Below are 18,336 nucleotides of genomic sequence, written 5' to 3'. Positions count from 1 at the left end.
CAGCCCCTTGCAAGTTTCCTCCAGGAAGCTACCCGAAGCTTGGCCCGGAGACCGTCACTCGCCCGCTCAGCCCTTTCAAGGCGCGCTTTTGTCCCGGCGCGCACACGTCTGCATTCAAAAAGGGCTTTAATTCCACCCCTAGCCCGGGCGCCCAAGAAAGCAATGCGCCCCGAAACCCCTCTGCACGCCTTCTAGGAAGGCCGTTAGGACCCTCCCCCCGCCCCCATAACAAGAAAAGACGGCAACATCCGGGTGCTTGCAGGAAGGCCTTGGACGGCGCATGCTCCACCTCGGTCGTTTCTGCTTTTGCCACTACCAGCAGTTTAAAGGAGACAACAGCGATAGCTACCACAGGGGTGGTGGGGAAGGAGGAAGACGGTGTTGCCGCCGCCGCTTCACGGTGGGGGTCGCCTTTCTGTATTGTCAGGCGAGGAGAAGGCGGCGGCAGCAGCAGCAGCAGCTGCCGGCATAGCCTTTGCAGGAGGATGGTTGTGGGGGCGTGTGACAGCCGGCGGCAGCAAAGTCCCCAGGAAGCGCCGCTGGCGACACTCCCGGAGCAGGAGTCGCGTTGAGGGGCAGCGTTGCCGGCGAGGCAGGGTAGCCAGCCAGCCTGCCAGCGCAACTACCGGGCGGCGGGGAATTGCAGCTGCGCCGGGGAGCGAGAAAGAGAGAAAGAGAGGGGAAAAAAACTGTGGTGGACACCCGGCGAGATGATGGACAGCCGCTTCTACTCCCTTTAAGTGAAAAGGGGTGGGAAGTTGAGGCGGCCGTCGCTGTCACTTCTAGGCTCGCAGCCGCACGAGGAAGAGGAGGAGGGGGGGGGCAGAGGCAGGCTCGGGCTCCCCTCGCCGCGCAGCGGTAGTAGCAAAGAGCGGGAGGGGTGGGCGAGGAGAGTCGGTGCAAAAAGAGGGCCGGGGCTTAGGGGTTTGTGCGGGAAAGGAGGCGCAGGCGAGACAGGCAGAGGGGCAGCCTGCGAAAGACGGTCGAAGCGGCCTTCCCGGAATCTAGAGGGCGCCCGGGGTGGAGGTGGGTGGGGGTCGGGGCAGAGCCGCCTGCCAGAGGCGAGCTGCTCGCCTGAGTGTGGCGTGGAAGCGCGCTGGCGTGGCGAGCCGCCGAAAGAAGCCGCCGCGCTACGTTAATCTCGCTGCTAGATTTATTTACTTCGTGCGCTCCCCTCCTTCCTTTTCTCTTCCTGTTCGGCGCTTTCCTCTTCCTTGGTCAGGTCCACTCCCTCCCTCAGCTGATAAGGGTGACTGCTCTGCCCCCTTCGTCCGCGTCTGCCGCCTTGAGCAACCTCTTTCCCCCTCGCGCCTTGTCTTCCCACCCTGTGCCCAGACCGAGGAGGGAGGAGGGGGGAATGATAATGGTTGGGTGAAGAAGGCAAAGCAGGAGGAGAAAAAAGCCGAGACTTCGAGGCGTCCTTCCCTTTGCTTTCCCCTCCCTTTGCAGCGGGACCCTTCGCCCTGCCCGCCTGCTCCTTCCCTTTCTCCGCTCGTCTGGATGAGGTGTGTGGCCGGGCGGGAGTAGGAGCCACGGCAAGAGGGGGGTGGAGAGGGGGAGGAGGAGGAGGGGGGGGAGGAAGAAGAAAAGGGTGCGCCGCCGGAGAGACCATGAGGAAATTTAACATCAGAAAGGTGTTGGACGGCCTGGCGGGCTCGTCGTCCTCCTCTTCAGCTTCCTCCTCCTCGCAGCAGCAGCAGTCTGCAACCCGGGAGAACGACATCCAGGAGACCCTCCAGTCCGAGCACTTCCAGCTCTGCAAGGTGAATGCTGCAGCCGGTTGGGAAGAAATGGGGGGAGAGCAGAGGATGATGTAGCCATGATGGGTTCTGCAGACTCTGGACTCCGGTGCTTTTAAAGCTGTCAATTTAATGTGTGTGGGTTTTGTTTTTTTGTTTTTAAATTTGTGGGTGGGGGAAGAGGAGCAACCGCGAGGATGACGTTATGAGGGACCCTCGGCTTTTATTGACAAGCATCTTCCCCTGAATGGCAATTTATCACTTGAATTTTAAGCCGCAGATATGTACATGTATATCTAAGATGCTTGGAGGGAAGCCTCTAAATGTGTGCTTTGCTGTTGAACACAATTAAAATGCCACTGATGCGATCAGAGGACAGAGTACTAAATGCTCTGCATTACCAGCAAACCCAGGTCTTCTGTAAATGTGGCTCTCTAAATAGAGGGAATAATTCTTCGTTTTGGGGATGGAGGAAGAAGTAATACTAATAGGAAGGGATATTTCTTTTCCAATGGGATGCAGTAAATGCAGTTGGAGCCTTAAATTCCAAAACGGTGATGCAGCAGATTAATTCACCAGCTGTGCCAAATTGAAACACAAAAGGAAGTGGATGTTCCTCTCCACCTTTAGACACCTGTGGCCTAAACTGCTGTAGATCAGCTTGTGGATTGAATACATTATCTAAATAATGGGTTAGGATGGATCCTTAAGATAAAAAACATTTTGGTTTAACTGGCTTTGCCTGTGCTGCTTGCTCATTACCTCACACACAGGTTAAGTATACCTCTAATTGTTAAAAAATAAAAAGGGGAAGCATTGGTGGCCATTGTAATGCATTAAATGCAGAAGTGCCTATGTGTGTTTTTAACTTTTGTGTCATTTAAGGCCTTCAGAGAAATAGAGATAACTCTCCGAAGAGCTATTTTAATAATTAGTGAACACTTAATTTACAGGAATGGCTGCATGGTCAAATTTCTCAGTCTGTCTCAGATTATAATACAGTTGTTTAATTTCTGCAAGAGTTTGTAAAAATAGTAAAGTGAGAAGTGAATGAATTTATTTAAGCAAAGACTTTATTTTGTTATCTGTATGTTCAGTAAGATTCAAATGCATTCTAATCTATTTTCCCCCAAGTTAAAAAAAATATTTTGTACAGTAAATGAAGTCATTTCTTCCTAAAACATTGGCTTTTTATTTTTCTTTGGTTGCCTGAATCACCACTGCTTCACTACCTTGACTTGATAGACTGTACGCCATGGTTTCCCCTATCAGCCTTCAGCCTTGGCTTTTGATCCTGTTCAGAAGATACTTGCCATTGGAACACAAACTGGCGCTTTAAGGCTGTATCCTTTTATGTTTTTAAAAGAAAATTCTTAAGAAGGCCGTCCTTGTGTTCTATTTAGTCCTGGAGTTACTGTGACAAAGCACTCTGCAAGCCAGGTATGCATTTGAATGGGGGAGACAAAAAAGTTGTTCCTTTGCATTTACTTCTGTTTGTGTAATCTAAGTCTTCCAGTATTGGAAGTATAAGACATCATGGGAAAACATGTTGGTTATTTTTATTGTTGTGAGTTGATAGCTTTTCTGGAATATTAAAGCAGACTAATTATTTTCTATGTTGTAAACAAAAAACCTGAATTAGATTGTTGGGGGGGGGGTTTGCCTTATAACCTTGTACCTTAAAATGTGAATCAGAAATGTAGCACTGGATTCTGTTATATAAAATGTTTTGATAAATATTTTTGTTGTTTAATGGTAAATGAAGTAGTTTTTGTGTGGCTTGCAACATGATAAGAGTTTAAGATGATTTCATAACTCAATTCAGGAACCAAAACTGAGCCAATATATGGCTTTCTTGGTAGCACTGATAGTATTTAATGTTTCTCAATAGAAAAGGAATGGAAGTATATTAAGCACTGACAATATATTCTCCTTTGGGAAAACTTTTGAGATATAAAGGAATTGTTGGTTTATGTAGATGATCTAGGAGGTACATAGTTAATAAGTGATGGTGTTTCTTTAGTAGAAGTTTAAGGTAAACAAAAGTAATTCATTGGGGATGGAGTAAAGAAACAGTAACTGCTTCTGTATTCTTGCCAAGAAAATTACATGGACATATCTATGAAGTTATTAAGAGATATTACCTTTTAATGACCTCTTCTGCTGTGGCAACATCTTAACATTACAAAAATTATTGTAATGTTAATTTGTTAAAATTTTAATTTAATTAAAATGTTAATGGTGATTTTATTAAGATACCTATTCCATTTTTTTAAACTAAAAGATGATAGGGGTGAAGCCATTGGTCTTTTTACCAATTACAAACTATAAAAAATACTTCCAATGAAGTGTTAATATAATCAAATTATATTTCAAAGAAAGGTTGGATGCAATCGGTGCCTTCAATACTTAATCCGTTTCTCTGTTTACAAACTAAGCATCTTTCTGTCTGCATTGTATATTCTATCTGCAAGTCCTTCTCAACTCTTGGCACTTTTTGACTTTGCTTCAGAGGGAGGAATATGTGCTGCTAATTTAGAAAAATACTGAACATTTGGGATTGGTTCCATATGTTGACCTGCCCTCATTGAGGGTAGGACTCATTGTGGAGGCTTATATTCCATGTGGAGTAAAATAAACAGTGTAGCCCCTTGGTGATTCTTTTTTGACACTGCTAATACGTTAGAAACAAGTGAAGATGCATAGCAGTAAAATTGTGAGTCAGGGTAAACCATTTATTGAAATTATAGCAAAATAACCAGTTGGATAAGAGCTCAACTAGAACACAATCTTGGAACACAATTTTATGTTAAAAGTCTTAGTTTTCAAATAAAGAGACAGTGGATAAAAATAACATAAAGACTAGAAAGGGCTATTGATTTCAATGTGCATAAGCAGTTTTAATAGTTGTATCTATGCCATCCATAGGGTGTTTGCAAGTAAGAATTGAAAATATAAAATGGCTATATTAACTGTAGAAAAATAGTTTTTAATCTTGGGACATGTAACTTGATATACTTTTCAATGAAATCTTTCTATACAATAAATAGTAGAGTGGTGTGGTTTTCTACCATTTAACATATTCTCTAGCCTTTTAGTTGCAGCATATTTGCAGAATTGGAGTGTGATAATTAGATGGCTTGTAATTTGTAAAATATTGTTAAGTCAGAAAAAAAATCTGGATTTGGAATGATAAGGTTGTTTTTTTTCTACTTCCCCATGCAAGAAAAGGCATGGAGATAATAGATTGTTGAAGTCTAGGAACAGGGTTTTGTACTTGTCAATCACACATAGAAGCTAAAGAGGATTACTGCCCTATATTTCAAATTCCTGGAGTACGTACTTATTGAGACCAGCAGCACCATAAATAGTTTTTGGAAAGGTTTGCTGCATAAATACAACTTGCTTCATTCACTATGGAAACTACAGTGAAAATTCTAAATTTAATAAACTGCTGAAAGCTTTTTTCTAGTTTCTTTTAAATATTTAGTAAAATGTATAGTGAGACCTACTTTCTACTGTTCTTTGCATAAATTCACCTTAAACAAAATTTTACTTTTACCAACTTTCATCAAACTAGTCAAATTCATCTCTAGTTTAAAGATCCTACATATAAAAATATATTAATAGGGGCTTCTACTGCTGCTTCCTTGTTCCTTAAGTAACTGCACATGACAAAGAGATTTCAAATCTGGCTCTTTTAAGGGTCCTGGAATTAATGGAATTAATGAACTATACCCAACAATGTACATAGAAGTAGTCCTTGACTTACAATCATGCCCTAAATTTCTGTTGGCTAAGCAAGACAGTTGTTAAGTGAGTTTTGTCCCATTTTACATCATTTTTTGCTACAGTTAAGTTAATCTCTGCAGTTGTTTACTTAGTAACGAAGTTGTTAAGTTTCAACTGTGCTTTTGTTTTTTAAAAATAATTTTATTGAACAAACACAAAAAAGAAAGAAAAGGACATTAAAAACAATGGACCTGGTGCAATCATCCTAACCCACATAGTTGTCTTACATTGCTAAGGTCATGTAACAATAGTACATATTTATATTCTATATACATAGCATATAATATATACATAAAATCATTTCTTATTTTCTTGATCCTTCCTCTTTTCTAACCAGCAGTAAAACTTATCCCATACTTTATAATAATCCGATTCATCCTTATTTTTTTAGGTCTTTTGTCAATTTGTCCATTTCTGCGCACATCCAAATTTTCCTAATTCTATTTCACTTGGAGTTTCTTTAAATTTCCACTGTTGTGCGAATCTTGCAGCTGTGATTACATGAATTATCAGGTATATAATATCTTTGTCATATTTTCCCACATTAATTCCCAACAAGAAAAATTTGCGTCTGTATTCTATTTTAAACTTACACATCTCTTCTAACCATTTCTGAATTTTCTGCCAAAACTTTTGGGCTTGTTTGCAATTCCACCATAAATGATAATACGTTCCATTTTCCTTATTACACTTCCAACATACAGGGGAAAGATTTGGATAAATTTTAGCCAATTTTGATGGCGGCATATGCCATCTATAAAACAATTTATATAAATTTTCTTTAAACGGTGTGGCCAAAGTCATCAAATGTGCTTTTTCAAAAGGCAACTGAACTTTATTTTTTCCTTGATGAGGACGTTTCACTTCTCATCAAAGAAGCTTCATCAGTTCTAACTGGATGGTGTGGGAATGGAAGGATTAGTTCTGATGTTAAGTGAATCTGGCTTCTCTATTGATTTTGCTTGTCAGAATGTCACAAAAGGTAATCACATGGTCCTGGGACACTGCAACCATCAAAAATACATGCCAGTTGCCAAGTGTCTTGCATTGGTTGTAAATCTGAGAAAAAGTTGTAAGTCACTTTTTCAGTGCTGTTATAACTTTGAATGGTCAACTAAACAAATGGTTGTAAGTCAAGGATTACCTGTATTGCCTCTTCATCTAAAGTAAATTCAAAATTCATTCAAATGACAACATAGCTAAAATGCAATGTATAATTTTCTTTTGTAAAGTTTGCAAAGCTTTTCAATAATGAGATAACTAATTTTGTTTGTTGATTTCAATACATTGGCATTTTATACATTGCTGAATTGACACTGGCATCGATATTAATTGTATGCATTTTAGTAGCACTTCTATTTGTTTTAAATTTGTTTGGTAGCACCAATTGTGACCAAGATATTTTATTAAGGGATACATGCTTTTTACTAACTTAGTGCCCTTTCATTAGATGTTAAAGAGTGGCTGCGTTGTCAAAGTACAGAAATCTGGCAACTTCAACTGCCCCACCATTCCAAGGATTGGAACCATCATAGCTTAAATATTGGGATTCATAGACCCCACAAATCTAGCCATTCCACTACCTCTAATTAAATGAGCTTAATTCACATGCTTTTAAGTAAAATTTATTAGTCAAAAATGGCTACACCTGTCTTCTGTTTTTGGATACCGTAGACAAGCTGCCATTCAGCTCTTTTTTTACGGTATTTATTTTAATAATGGTTTATTATTATAGCATATTTTCAAAAGGTTTCTTTTCTATAGCTATTTACTTTCAAGCAGTGATCAATAACAATGTCCCTCCTGTCAAAAATAGTATTCTCTTAAGTCTCCTATAAATTGTAGCCTAGTAACTTATTGGGTTTCCTATCTGAACAGTTGATCAATTTGAATCAGTTGACTTTGGGATTAGTAAGTAATGAGAGGGTTTCAGATGGGATCTGCAAAAATTCAACCTTAATAAATATAAATAAATATTAAAAAATTGCATGATTGCAAAAACCCATAAGCTATTTTAAATTTCTGATGACCCATAGCATTGAACAATATCACACAGTAGAATCTTAATTAGGAGACTTGTATCCCATTTTAGAGAGCCAGTTTGGTGTAGTTGTTAAGGCATCAGGCTAGAAATCAAGAGTCTGAGTTCTAGTCCTACCCTTAGGCACAGAACCCGCTGAGTGACCTTTGGCCATTTAGTTTTTTCAGCCCTAGGACGAAGGCAATGGCAGGCAGTCTCTGAGAATTGGACCTGATTGAACAACAATAAAAAAACTATTTTGAATCCACTGGAGTGACTGAGTCAGATTCATCCAGATTCTGTTTTTGCCTAATTCTTAAATGTATTAAGGAGGTTATTTCTATTAGCACTCCAAATTTTGCAAGCTGTAGAAAAATAAAATTAGGATTTAACTATTGATTTAAAGAACTAACAAAACTCACAAAATACACAAAGAATAGAATAGAATAGAATGCTTTACTGGCCAAGTATGATTGGACACACAAGGAATTTGTCTTGTAAATACTCTCAGTATACATAAAATAATATTTTTGATATTTGTCTATTATGAGCATAAAACAATATATTTGGGAAATCAGTTTTATAAATTAGATAATACCAGGTACTGTTAGTTTCACATGTGATTAAATTATTAGGTGATTTCTTTATTTAAATTTTCACTATACATTTTTCAAAAAGACATTTCAGTCATAAAAAGAGAAGCAAATTCGTAACGGAGGCAAACAGCATCAGTAGTGCTATTGCTTGTTGCACATCATTCCAGAAAGTTGTCCATATTTAATTTGTCTCCAATGTCCATATTGTATCTAAAATTTGAAGTTTATTCAATTAATTCTAAAATCCATTCATTGATTTGGCTTTAAATTTCCGGCTAAACATTTTAGGTTTTGCATTTACAGTTCACAGTTCATCTTTGTTAACTCCTGTTATAACATTATTTGTGTAAAGTCTCTAATAGGTATAACTGTTAGGAAGTGTAATTTTTTTAAGGAAACTTAGATATTTCATCTGCAGTTTCCAGCATACTTAAGCTTATGAATATTCCAGGACTTCTATTGCCTTGTTAGTTACCTGTGACAGCCTCAGTTCTGTTTTTCAACTGAAGCTTGATTACTTCATCCATTGAACTTTAAATAGTAATCTAGTGAACTTCAGAAAAAGTATGACTTGCAGTGTTGCTGATAAATACTAGATTGAATCCTAAGATCTAAGATCAAATTTTGTTCTTGTTGGTTGACAGTTATTGAGCGAAGAATCCATTTTTTCATTGACCAAATACTGCTACTGGTAGCAGGATAAATAAAATTGCATAATAAAAGTAATAGATGTGAGTGACATCTTATTAACAAGATAAGTTAAACCATTTGAAAATAGATTTACAAATCTTTATTATGATCAAATTACTTGTGTGATCAATTCTGAAATTATTTTGTGTAAAATAAACTTACATCTAGTCGCATAATAAGTTCTATGAAAGATTTCATAGATGCTTATAAAATCATAAGTTTTGCCTTATCCGGTAGGACTTGATAGAAAAGATGATAATATCCTAGGAGCAAATAAAAAGCATCAGTAGGCTTTTTATTGCAGTTTTCCCAATTTGCAAATAAAAACATCAAAGAACAACAGGACTGCTTTTCCTGGGCTTGGGTCCTGGCAGGTAGTCTGGAAAAAAAACAAACATGTTCCATCTGTTGCTTGATCTTGCTAAGGAAGCAAGATGTCAATGCCTGCAAAAAAAATGAAGCAGATTTTTTAAAAATCAAACCTTTACAGGAAAAAATGTGATGAAACAGTGTTAGTTGTGCACTGTCTTCAAGAGATTGTTGAAAAGATCTCTGGTGTGTTTGTGGGCAGGTTCTTTTTTAATGACAGATTCCACTCTAAAGAGACATTCCAGTGGGTGGGAGCAGAGGTATGCTGCTTGAGTCCTCAGTAATATTTTTTTGCAACTTGGTTGAAAGTAGCATTCAGGATGGGTTAGACATATAAAAAGGAAATATCAATTCATATCTGGTTCACATTGCTTCTAATGGTCATAACATTCCAAATCTTTAAACTTGTAAGAGTGGAATAAAGAATACTCACATAGTTCTGAATTTTACTGAATAAGAACGCAATATTTTGAATGAGGTATTTCTTTCTAAGCTTGCCTTCGTGCACACCTCTAGAGTACATTATAAAGGACTGAAATTGAGCATTCCACTAATGATGTACTTAGTGGCCTTCAATATACCGTACATGCTTTGTAAAATAATTTGATTGTTCAAACAACATGTTTTTGTGTAATCTTCAGTTATATGAAGGCTGTAGTTGCAGACCACATTGTTCAAAGTTTATAGGGCAACCTGCTAGAATGGATGTTTATTAACTTAATTTAAAATATGAAATTTGATTTAAATCCCTTTGGTAATGAATAGAATAGAATTCTTTATTGGCCAAGTGTGATTAGACACACAAGGACTTTGTTTCCGGTAGGTAAACTCTCAATGTATATACAACAGTTGTGATATCATTAACATAGTCATTTTAAAATACATTCATCATAAAACATTAGATATAACACTTAGTGATAGTCATGGATACTAAATAAGCAATCAGCACAAATCATACTAGGATATTAAGTAAATAATATAAACTGTAAGATACAAGCAACAAAGTTATAGTCATAAGAAAATAAGGAAATAGGTAATAGGGAAGATGAGAATAATGATGTAATAATACTGCCTTTTTAGACAATTTGACAGTGTTGTGAGAATTAGTTGTTTAGCAGAGTGATGACATGGGGGGGGAAACTGTCGTGTCTAAATGTTCTGACGTGTAGTGCTCTATAGTGTCGTTTTGAGGGTAGAAGTTAAAACTGTTATGACCAGGATGTGAGGGGTCTGTAGATATTTTCACAGTCCTCTTTCTGGCTCGTGGAGTATACAGGTCCTCAATGGAAGTCAGATTGGTAGCAATTATTTTTTCTGCAGTTCTAATTATCCGTTCAAGTCTGTGTTGGTCTTGTTTGGTTGCAGACCCAAGCCAGACAGTTATAGAGGTACAGATGACAGACTCAGTAATTGCTCTGTAGAACTGTATCAACAGCTCCTGGGCAGTTTGAGCTTTCTGAGTTGGCACAGAAAGAATTCTTTGTTGTGCTGTTTTGATGACGTTTTTGATGTTAGGTGTTAATGTTACCTAAGATTTAAAAAATGACTAAGTTCATGCTTTGTACTAAACCATTACAATTTTGTCAGATGTGTACACAAGACCAATGTGGCGTATTCAACAAGTCATGATTAAAAAAATTAAGGCAAAGCATGCTGTGTGATTTCAGCTATAATTTTAAATGCTGTAACTGTAAATGCTAAAATTGTAATAACTTTTTGAACTTTAGTATTTATTTCTTTATAGAAATTAATTGAAGATCTTGTTAACAAATTTTGATTGGAATTAAGCATTTATTTTTATTGGTCATATAGTCAGACAGATGCTTAAATTGGATTTGGCATTTTTATCCACCTATTGAGTCTTTCCCTAAGGACCTGGAATAGGCAGATGTTTTTTAATGGTGTTTATATAAGTTGCTTCAAGCAAAGTTTCATTTTGCAATTGATTTATGGTGATTTTGACAATACCACTGGTGTTCAATTGGTGCTCCAGATGCTCTGGTTGCACCCTAGGTGCGTATTACTATTCATACTATCTTTGCTTTTCATTGCTGTGGTGGCACAGTGGTTAGAATGCAGTACTGCAGGCTTCTGCTGACTGCTGGCTGTCAGAAGTTTGGCAGTTTGAATCTCAGTGGCTCAGGGTTGACTCAACCTTTCATCCTTCCGAGGTGGGTAAAATGAGAACCCAAAATTGTTGGGGATAATATGCTGACTCTGTAAAACCACTTAGAGAGGGCTGCAAAGCACTGTGAAGCGGTATATAAGTCTAAGTGCTATTGCTATAGCTATTCTGTTTGCAGATTTTTGGATTTTGTTACTTTCTGCAGTTCTTTAACTTCGCCAAGTAATGTCACATCCATTATTCAGATTTTCTTTCGTCTTTTTTATCAACAATTGTTAAATCTAGGGCAGTGGTGGTAACCATTTGGGCTCCTGTGCCAAAAAGCACCCAGAAGGCAATGCATGTGCCTCCCCACCCCCCTGTGCAATCTCGTCCGGCCACCCTCATACCTGCACTGCGCCTTACAGCTGATTTTATGCCGATTTGACGCCTTTTTTGGCCTCCCAGAGGCTTGATAAAAGCCTCTGCAGCCTTTGCAGGCCAAATAATAGGCCCATTTTGTCACTTCTGGTATTACAGGAAGTGACAAAATGGGCCTATTCGGCCTTTTTTCAAGCCTCTGGGAGGCCGAAAAATGCCTCAAACTAGCTGAAAACCAGCTGTGAGGCATGCACATGCGCAGTGAGGTAAGTTTGCCTGCGGCTCATGTGCCAGCACAAATGGCTGTGCATGCCACCTGTGACTCACATGCCATAGGTTCACTATCATGGATCTAGGGTGTTATGTGGCAGGTACTTGTCTGTCTAAATTCTAAAGTCCCAGAGTACTTTAGCTTCATCATTTTCTATTCATCTATTTTGTGATTTCACTGATTATTCTTGCAAACAAATGGTATTCTGCAGAGAAACTGAAGAAACAGTGTACCATTGTTGCTAGTTTGTCGTGTCCTTTTTTGTAATCAGTTTGTGCAAATTTTCTTGCAGTGGTTAAATAGGTGGTCCACTGTTTCTTCAGTTTCTCTGCAGAAGCAGCATTTGCTATCTTTTGCTGCCTTCCCAATCCTGGCTTTGTATGCCGTTTGTTCTTAAAGCTTGGGCTTGTGCAGCCAGAATTAGCCTTCTGTCTCTTATTTCAACTTTCCTGCTCTTAGCCATTGCCAGGTCTTGTTGTTATCTGCTTTGCCTGCTATTTTTTAAGTACTGTCTATGTAATATTTTGCTCTGCCTTGTATCTCTTTTGTATTCTTCATTTGGTCTGTATTGTAGGCCAGTTTGGTCTTTCCAGTACTCGGTAGCTTTCATGGTATACTAGTTTCAGTGCATCTTCTTCACTGTCCTTCAGATATTCTTCCAATGACTTTTTTACTTCTTCAACTGTCTAGTGCACTTGCAACCTTCCATGCCCACCAGTTTTCCTTGGTAAGTAGACTCTTGTCAATATTACTGTGTGGACTTAGAGCATGGTTTATCATTCTTTTTCTGATCCAGAGGTTTGTTTTTTTTTACTTCTTTTTGAGTCCAGTCCATTATTTCAGCTGAGTATCTAATGATTGAATTGCCCAGGTATTAACTGCCCTGATGGTATTTCTGTAATTTTCACTACACTGACTTTTATATGAAATACTAATAATTATTTCATCACTATTAACAACATTTTCAAATTACTTCCAGAAATTTGACAGTGTACCTTTGAAACCCCATTAGAATTGTGAGAAATAATTTGTTCAAAAAGAAAAGTGTGACTTGGAACTCGTATGAGCATGCACCTGTTGGGAATACCTTAAACAAATTGATCTTTTCCTAGAATTGCTTATTGACCAAGAAGGTCACCCATGAAAAACCCAGTAAAACCGCAGCTACTTTAAAGCATTTCTGAGAGGTGATATAGGAACATCCCATCCAAGCTTTAAATCACATATTGCCCTTGAAATCCAGATCCATGTGCACCTATATTTTTCTATTTCTTTATACTTTATACTTGGTTTCTTTATCAAAAGTAAATGGAGGTCCTTCTTGAAGCTCCAGAAACCTAAGAATGCTTTATACTAAAATGGAGATAAACACTTTGGCTTTGGCAGATATTTTGATTAAAAGCTATATTTCCTATAATTCTGGGGTTTGTGATTTTTTAGGTTGATTCCTCCAAAGTCTTATTTACTCTTTGGTCACAATCCTTGCCTTTTTAGCAACTTTTACCGCACATTGAATATATATTGAATACTCTGAATATTCACTGCTGTGAGAGGAAAGTAATGTCATGCACATTTCTGGAAGTTCATCCAGGCATATATAAACATTGAGTTCCCAGTATGAGTCAGGACATTCAGTAGATGTAAAAATATTGCTTTGTGTTGTATGGGTCAGACAAATGCCAAATTCTCCTACAGTGGGCTCCAGCTATGGGGACTTCTTGGCTTCATTCCACCAACTGCTGTGGGCACCAGCTGTCGCTAGGCTCTTCTGAGAATCTAATCAGCTGCCATATTTTGCTGGAGGAGGGGAATTCTGCCTCTTTTCTTGATAATTGGAGGAAATGACATACTGTCATGATTCTAGCAAATTCTTCCTTTTATTTTTGAGGAATTTAGCCACAGAATATTTTAGCTGAATAATTTGATTATTATTGGGCTTTCTTTGTTGCTGTACAGTGCTACAGATTTAACAGAAAAAATGTGCTTCAGAGTGACCAGACGTATGCAATAGTATCTACCTTGAAGAAGCTGAGTTTCTGTGGCTGCCTTGCTAAATTGCAGCACAATTCTAGGAAAAGACATATTGTATACAGAGTTACAAACAGATGCTGTGTTTTGTACCTCTGAAAGTATTGAAGGACCTTTTAGCCTTTGAACTCAAAACATTGCACAGTCATACTGGACATATTGTAGGAACTTATTTTTTGTATCCTTATGTTATAAAGAATTTCCATATGAGATAGGCAATAATTTTTTCTTACCTTACTGCCTAAGTTGATTGTTTATTGTGGCATCTCCATGTCTTATACTCTCAATTTGCAAGAAAAGATTCATAAGCGATCATCCAGTTTTATGTTTCTTGGATTTTTCCAATACTGTTTCTCTTGACTGATTTGCTTACTCCATTGTAACTCAGGGAGATAGCTTGCTGCCATGCGGCAGTGTGGGCAGTTAAATGTGCTCTGACATCTGCACATGTTACAACTCTGGTACATGAGATGTACTGATTGCCAATTTGCTTTGGGTCCAATTCAAGCTGCTGATTATAACTTTTAAAGTCCTACATAGCATGGACTGAAGATATTTGAGGGACTAACTCTTCCCAATTATATCTACATTAGTTCTGACAAGAGAGCTTGTTGTGGATTCCATTGGGCAGGGAGTGTCATCAGGCAGGTCCCTAGGGAGAAAGCCTTTTCTGCCATAGTCCCCACTCTGCAAAACATCATCTCTGCCAAGGTGAGACTGGGCCCAACCCTTGTGGCCCATCAGAAGGCCTTTAAAACATGCTTTTGTCAACTAGTTTGAAGATTGCATTACAATATAGTTTGCTGGATGGCTGTATCACAGTTAATGGAATGCATTTTCTCTGTTTTGTTGCCATTTTCATTTTTATTTTTTCTTCTAGTTTTTAGTTTTAATTCAGATTGGTTCTTTTGATTTTTTTTCAAAATATATTTTGATTATTATGTAAGCTGCCCAGAGTTTCTTCTATGTGGGATGGCTGGCTGTACAAATGGGACTAAATAAATGAATAAATATTGTTTTAGTGCCACACAATTTATATTTAGTGATCAAATATAAATGGGAAAATATGTAAGTTATGAAGCTTTTCTGTGCAATTTATAGTAGTCAGCTTCAAAAGGAATGATAAAAAGTGCCCCACATACTGTATGCTGGCTGGTGCATTTTTATGTCAGAGTTATTACCTGTAAGAAATAATTTATTAGTTTGAATGGAACACTGAAGGCTATATATATATAAAATCTGTGAATAATAGGTGCAAACTGTTTATGGCTTACATTTACTAGCTTTAGAAGCTATCTGTCTTAATGTCCACATTTTCTTTTCTTTTTTGACTTCTGATTCTCTTTCACAGCAGATAATAGATAAAAATTTATATTAAGCTTTTTCTTTTAAGTCAAGGGTCCCCAAACTTGGCAACTTTAAGACTTGTGGACTTCAATTCCCAACTATGCTGACTGAGGAATTCTGGGAGTTGAAGTCTACAAGACGTAAAGTTACCAAGGTTGGAGACCTCTGCCTTAAGTTTACAACGTAATTTTCATTTTTATTACTCTTTACCATTTTTGTAAACATCAGATCCATATGTCATTTAATTATTTTTTGTTTCATGCAAAAAATCCAAAGGTGTTTTTTAACCAGCATTAAAATTAATGTCTTTTTTCTAATTGGAGCCATCGATTTTACCAGCTCCATCAACTTTATCATCCATTCTTCTGTTATACGTAATGTCCATTGTTGTGCATATAAAAGTCTTGCTATTGTTGTCATTTATGAAAACAAATGTTTTGATTTATCAAAAAATGTTTCATGTTTTCCAACTGTTTGTCCACTAATCCCAAAGTAATATCTCTGGGTTTCAACTGTATATTAGTTTTTACAATCTTCTATTATTATTATTAATTTTTTTGCTTTTGTGCATGTCCATCTAGCATGATAAAATGTCCCCTCCTGTTACCTGCATTTCCAAGGTACATTTGAGGATGGAGAATTTTAAACATTTTTTTCCGGTGGCAAATACCAGCAATACATCATTTTATAAAAAAATATTTTTAAGATTATAATGCAATGTGAATTTCAACCTTCTCATGCAGATATCTCATTGTTCCATTTGTATACTATATGCTAAAGTTTAGTTGATCTTATCATATGTTCTTTCCCTCATTCATTTTCTATTTTAAATATTAATAGCAGTTTATAAATTTTTAGTAATAATACTAAATACTCTTTTATACATAATTCTATTTCAGATTCCTTCTTTACATGTTTACTGCCCAAAGTCCTTTCATTTAATTTAATAATTATACATAGGAAAACCATTGACGAGTTCTAATAACCATTATCCTTAATTATCATGCCTTTTTTGGTAATATGCTTCTTGTGGTGACAACCATAAACATATTTTCAGACATAACCTAAATGTCCATGTGTTCCATACTCTTAATATGTCATGTTCAATAAAATGATTCTTGAACTCCGCATTTACTTTAACTTTGTCATACCATAAATAAGTATGCCACCCAAAATCTCAAATCATGCCTTTCTACTTCTAATAACCTTCTATTCATTAGTGTCACCCAATCTTTCATCCATAGTAGATAACTTATGAACTATAATTTTAAATCAGCTAGACTTAAGTCTCTTCTTTAGCATCTTGTGATACCTTGTAAATTAACATTGATTTTTTTTTAAAAAAAATAGTGTTCCAGAATTTTGCTTCCAATACTAGCTTTTTAACATGCATATATTTTTGCACAATTCTGTATATTCAGTTCATATTCAGTTTGAGATCAGTCTTCCTAAATTCAGCTCTATTTTTAATAGTGTCTAATTTATTCCTCTTCAGGTTTGTTTAATCAAGCCTGAGATATCAAAAGCTGCCTTCACAAATGATGACTGAAGAGCTTAGTCCTTAAATGTAATTTCCAGGTTTCTAAATTGGATTAGCGTATTGCTGCCCACTGGTAAGATTTTTGTGCCTAGTCTTTCCACCTACTATCTTCAAATTGTAAAGGTATATGTATATTGCTTCAGCACAAGTGCTAGTTCCAAACAAGACTTCATTTGCTATCTTTTCAGAGGAAGAGGCCTCTTGTGGAAGTATGTGACATCAGAACTAGCTTTAGGCTACAACTGAGTAGGCGCTGACCTAGGGCACCTAAACTCAGGGAGTGTCGGTACTGCCCCTCCTTCTGAATTGTCCTAAAATTGCAAATCTTTGCATTGGCAAGAATTGATACCATCGGCCAGTGTGACTTAAGAGTACATATATTCTTGAGCCAGACTTCCTGGCATATTTTGCCAAACAGTAGCTAAATCATCTGGGCTTGCACTGCAGTTTCCTAGTCAAAAAAGCTGGCAATGTAACAGTGATTGCCTATTGCCTTATTGAATCTGCAAAGCACAAAATTAGTAATAAAAGGGGGGAAGGGGAGGGTCTCGGAAACCTGAATTTTGTCTGTTATTAAGATCAACCCCAACCCTATCATTTGTATACATACTTAATAATTGGTCTAATTTGCTAAATGTGAAAACTGTAATTATAATAATGACTTACAGCATCAAGTATATTACAGGAATCACTTAAATAATTGTTTAAACTAGATATATTGAACCCATGGCCCACAGACTGCATGTGGCCTTGGGCAGCTGATAATGTGGCCCCACAAGATCGTAAACTTTTAATATTTTTATCTGATTTATATACACTAACTATATTGTATATTTTATATGCATCCCAAGACAGTTCTTCACTCAATGCGGCCCAGGCAAGCCAAAAAGTCGGACACTCATGTGCTAAGCTAAAACTTTTTTTTTCAGCACAGCTGATAATGTAACATCTTTTAAAAGTTCAAACAACCAGTTTATGAGGGTTGAAAAAAAGCCTAATAGTTTTCAGAAACTTGGAGTGGGACATTACTGTTAAAAATAACAAATCTCAGTTACTATTGTAACTCTTTAGAATTTAATTGATATTGGAAAATCATTGAAAAAGTGTGTGGGGTTACTGTAACTTTCTACCCAGTCTATATCTCAGTTTGGTTGAATTTTCCTACAGAGTGTATTGATTATTTTTAAAATAAAATGATTACAGTAGAAAGGTTGCCAGGTTAAAAAATGTGGATTAATAAGAAGTGCTATTTTGGAATCACTTCATGAGCAATATTGTTCAAGGCTCAGAGAGAAGATTGGGAAAAGTAACTAAAACATGCAGTAGGAAAACACTGGAACATTTTAAACGTAAGTAAAAGAAGATGCTGTTTTTAGACATTGCAGAGAAAGATTTAAGAAATTTATAAATGAAATTTGTAACTCCTAAAATACAGTCATACAAAATGCTCCAACACTGG

The 18,336-nt window shown here is 37.2% G+C and overlaps 1 protein-coding gene across 6 annotated transcripts in view; it reads left to right on the top strand.

Moving 5' to 3' along the window:
• Nucleotides 1–308: 308 nt before the first annotated feature.
• The window catches only part of STXBP5 (syntaxin binding protein 5), a 111,833-nt gene continuing 93,805 nt past the window's right edge, over nt 309–18,336 (top strand). For 5 of the 6 annotated variants that reach the window (XM_026666230.2, XM_026666229.2, XM_087970348.1 and 2 more), the window contains exons 1-2: nt 747–1,763; nt 2,985–3,082. In XM_026666230.2, the coding sequence (XP_026522015.1) occupies nt 1,611–1,763; nt 2,985–3,082 (251 nt within the window). In that variant the 5' untranslated portion in view covers nt 747–1,610. Of the gene's footprint in view, nt 1,764–2,984; nt 3,083–18,336 lie in introns of all 6 variants that reach the window. The other variant, XM_026666228.2, reaches the window with a different exon arrangement.

Source organism: Notechis scutatus, chromosome 1, assembly GCF_049901735.1.
Source record: "Notechis scutatus isolate UNSWTSFEM ecotype Mainland chromosome 1, rNotScu1.2, whole genome shotgun sequence".
NCBI classification, from domain to species: Eukaryota; Metazoa; Chordata; class Lepidosauria; order Squamata; family Elapidae; genus Notechis; species Notechis scutatus.
Note: the sequence above shows the minus strand (reverse complement) of the source record. Positions and strands in the feature narration are given on the sequence as shown.